Here is a 1176-nt window from a genome sequence, read left to right as displayed (position 1 = left end):
TATAAAATCTGATAAACTGCTACTTGTGTGTCTTTGAGAGTAGTTGATACCTTTGATATCTTTGGGTTTTTTTTATTGTTACCCAATAAAGTTTCCTTAAATGTTTCCCCATTTCTTCTTGTCTGCTCCTGTCTAATAAAAATAAAATACCGCCAAAAAATACTTAAAAGACATGGTGAATGACCCTCTCATTTGGAGCTTTTTGTTGTTTATTTTCACTGAGCTGATGCTGACCAGTTGATCTGGAAGTGGCAGTGAAGTTAAAGACTGAATAGAACAAGTGCACAAAGTGAATGACGTCAATAAAAAAACATTTTCCTGGCGTCAAATTCTGCCTAAATATATTTTGAAGAAGGGTTTTATAGCTTGGTTGGCACGGTGACACAACTTACTTCTGACATGGTTCTCTGCACAGTACAACATATCTGCTGCATGGATGAACTGGTAGCCGGATCCTCGTACGCGCAGCTCAGCCTCTGTGTACCCCAAAACTATCTTCCCCCTGTGCAAAAAGACAATAAGTTACTCATCATTGATCATATATGACTGAACTAGTGAACAACTTCATAGGATGTAACATTAAGTTCTGAATTTACTGCTTTAGCCTCCCAAAAACAACCATCTCAACGAGCCAAGTGGCAGTCAACAGTAAAACAGAAGTTTCATTACTTTGCATCGCAGGCCAAGGGTGTGAAGTCCAGCTTGTGTTTGGTTCTGAAGATCATGTTCTTGGTCCTGATCTCCAGGATGGACGGAGGCTGCAGAGGAGTGGCGATGGCAAAGAGGGCGAGCTGCGGCGGCGCCTTCCCTCCGTTCTCTTGCCGCTGGTTCTGTCCGTGCAGGAACTTGAGCCGGCCCTGGATGTTCAAAGCCTGGAAAGCAGTTTAGAACCGTTTTTCAAATGTGCAAATATCTGAGAGGCCCATTCATTCATTTGCACAAAATAATACAAAGTAGGCGCTAATCATAGCAAGGCGTTACTCTGACTGACGTGTCCTCGGGTATCACTGGAGTGTGTTTTAGGAAAATATCCCCCATCCCCTTTGCCTGTGTCAGATTGGTTTGACTACTCTACTGTAAGTCTGTGACACCCATTGCCTTCAGCTTAATCCAGTTCTCTGCTTTTCATCCATATGCTCACTACGCCCACAACACTTTGCTTTTTTTTTTTTTTTT

At 42.4% G+C, this 1176-nt stretch overlaps 1 protein-coding gene across 1 annotated transcript; it reads right to left on the bottom strand.

Moving 5' to 3' along the window:
* Positions 1 to 392: 392 nt before the first annotated feature.
* LOC111663227 (aryl hydrocarbon receptor-like) lies at positions 393 to 872 on the bottom strand (the record flags this gene model as incomplete). The annotated part of the gene is made up of 2 exons (XM_023417380.1): positions 393 to 502; positions 670 to 872. Coding segments are annotated over 2 exons (313 nt in total), but the record flags the coding sequence as incomplete, so codon positions are not given.
* Between the last annotated feature and the right edge of the window lie 304 nt (positions 873 to 1176).

This window comes from Seriola lalandi, unplaced genomic scaffold (genome assembly GCF_002814215.2).
Source record: "Seriola lalandi dorsalis isolate HSWRI2012SDOR001 ecotype SW California unplaced genomic scaffold, Sedor1 jcf7180001959791, whole genome shotgun sequence".
In the NCBI taxonomy this organism is placed as follows: Eukaryota; Metazoa; Chordata; class Actinopteri; order Carangiformes; family Carangidae; genus Seriola; species Seriola lalandi.
The sequence above is the reverse complement of the archived record's forward strand: the minus strand, read 5'-3'. Positions and strand labels throughout refer to the sequence as shown.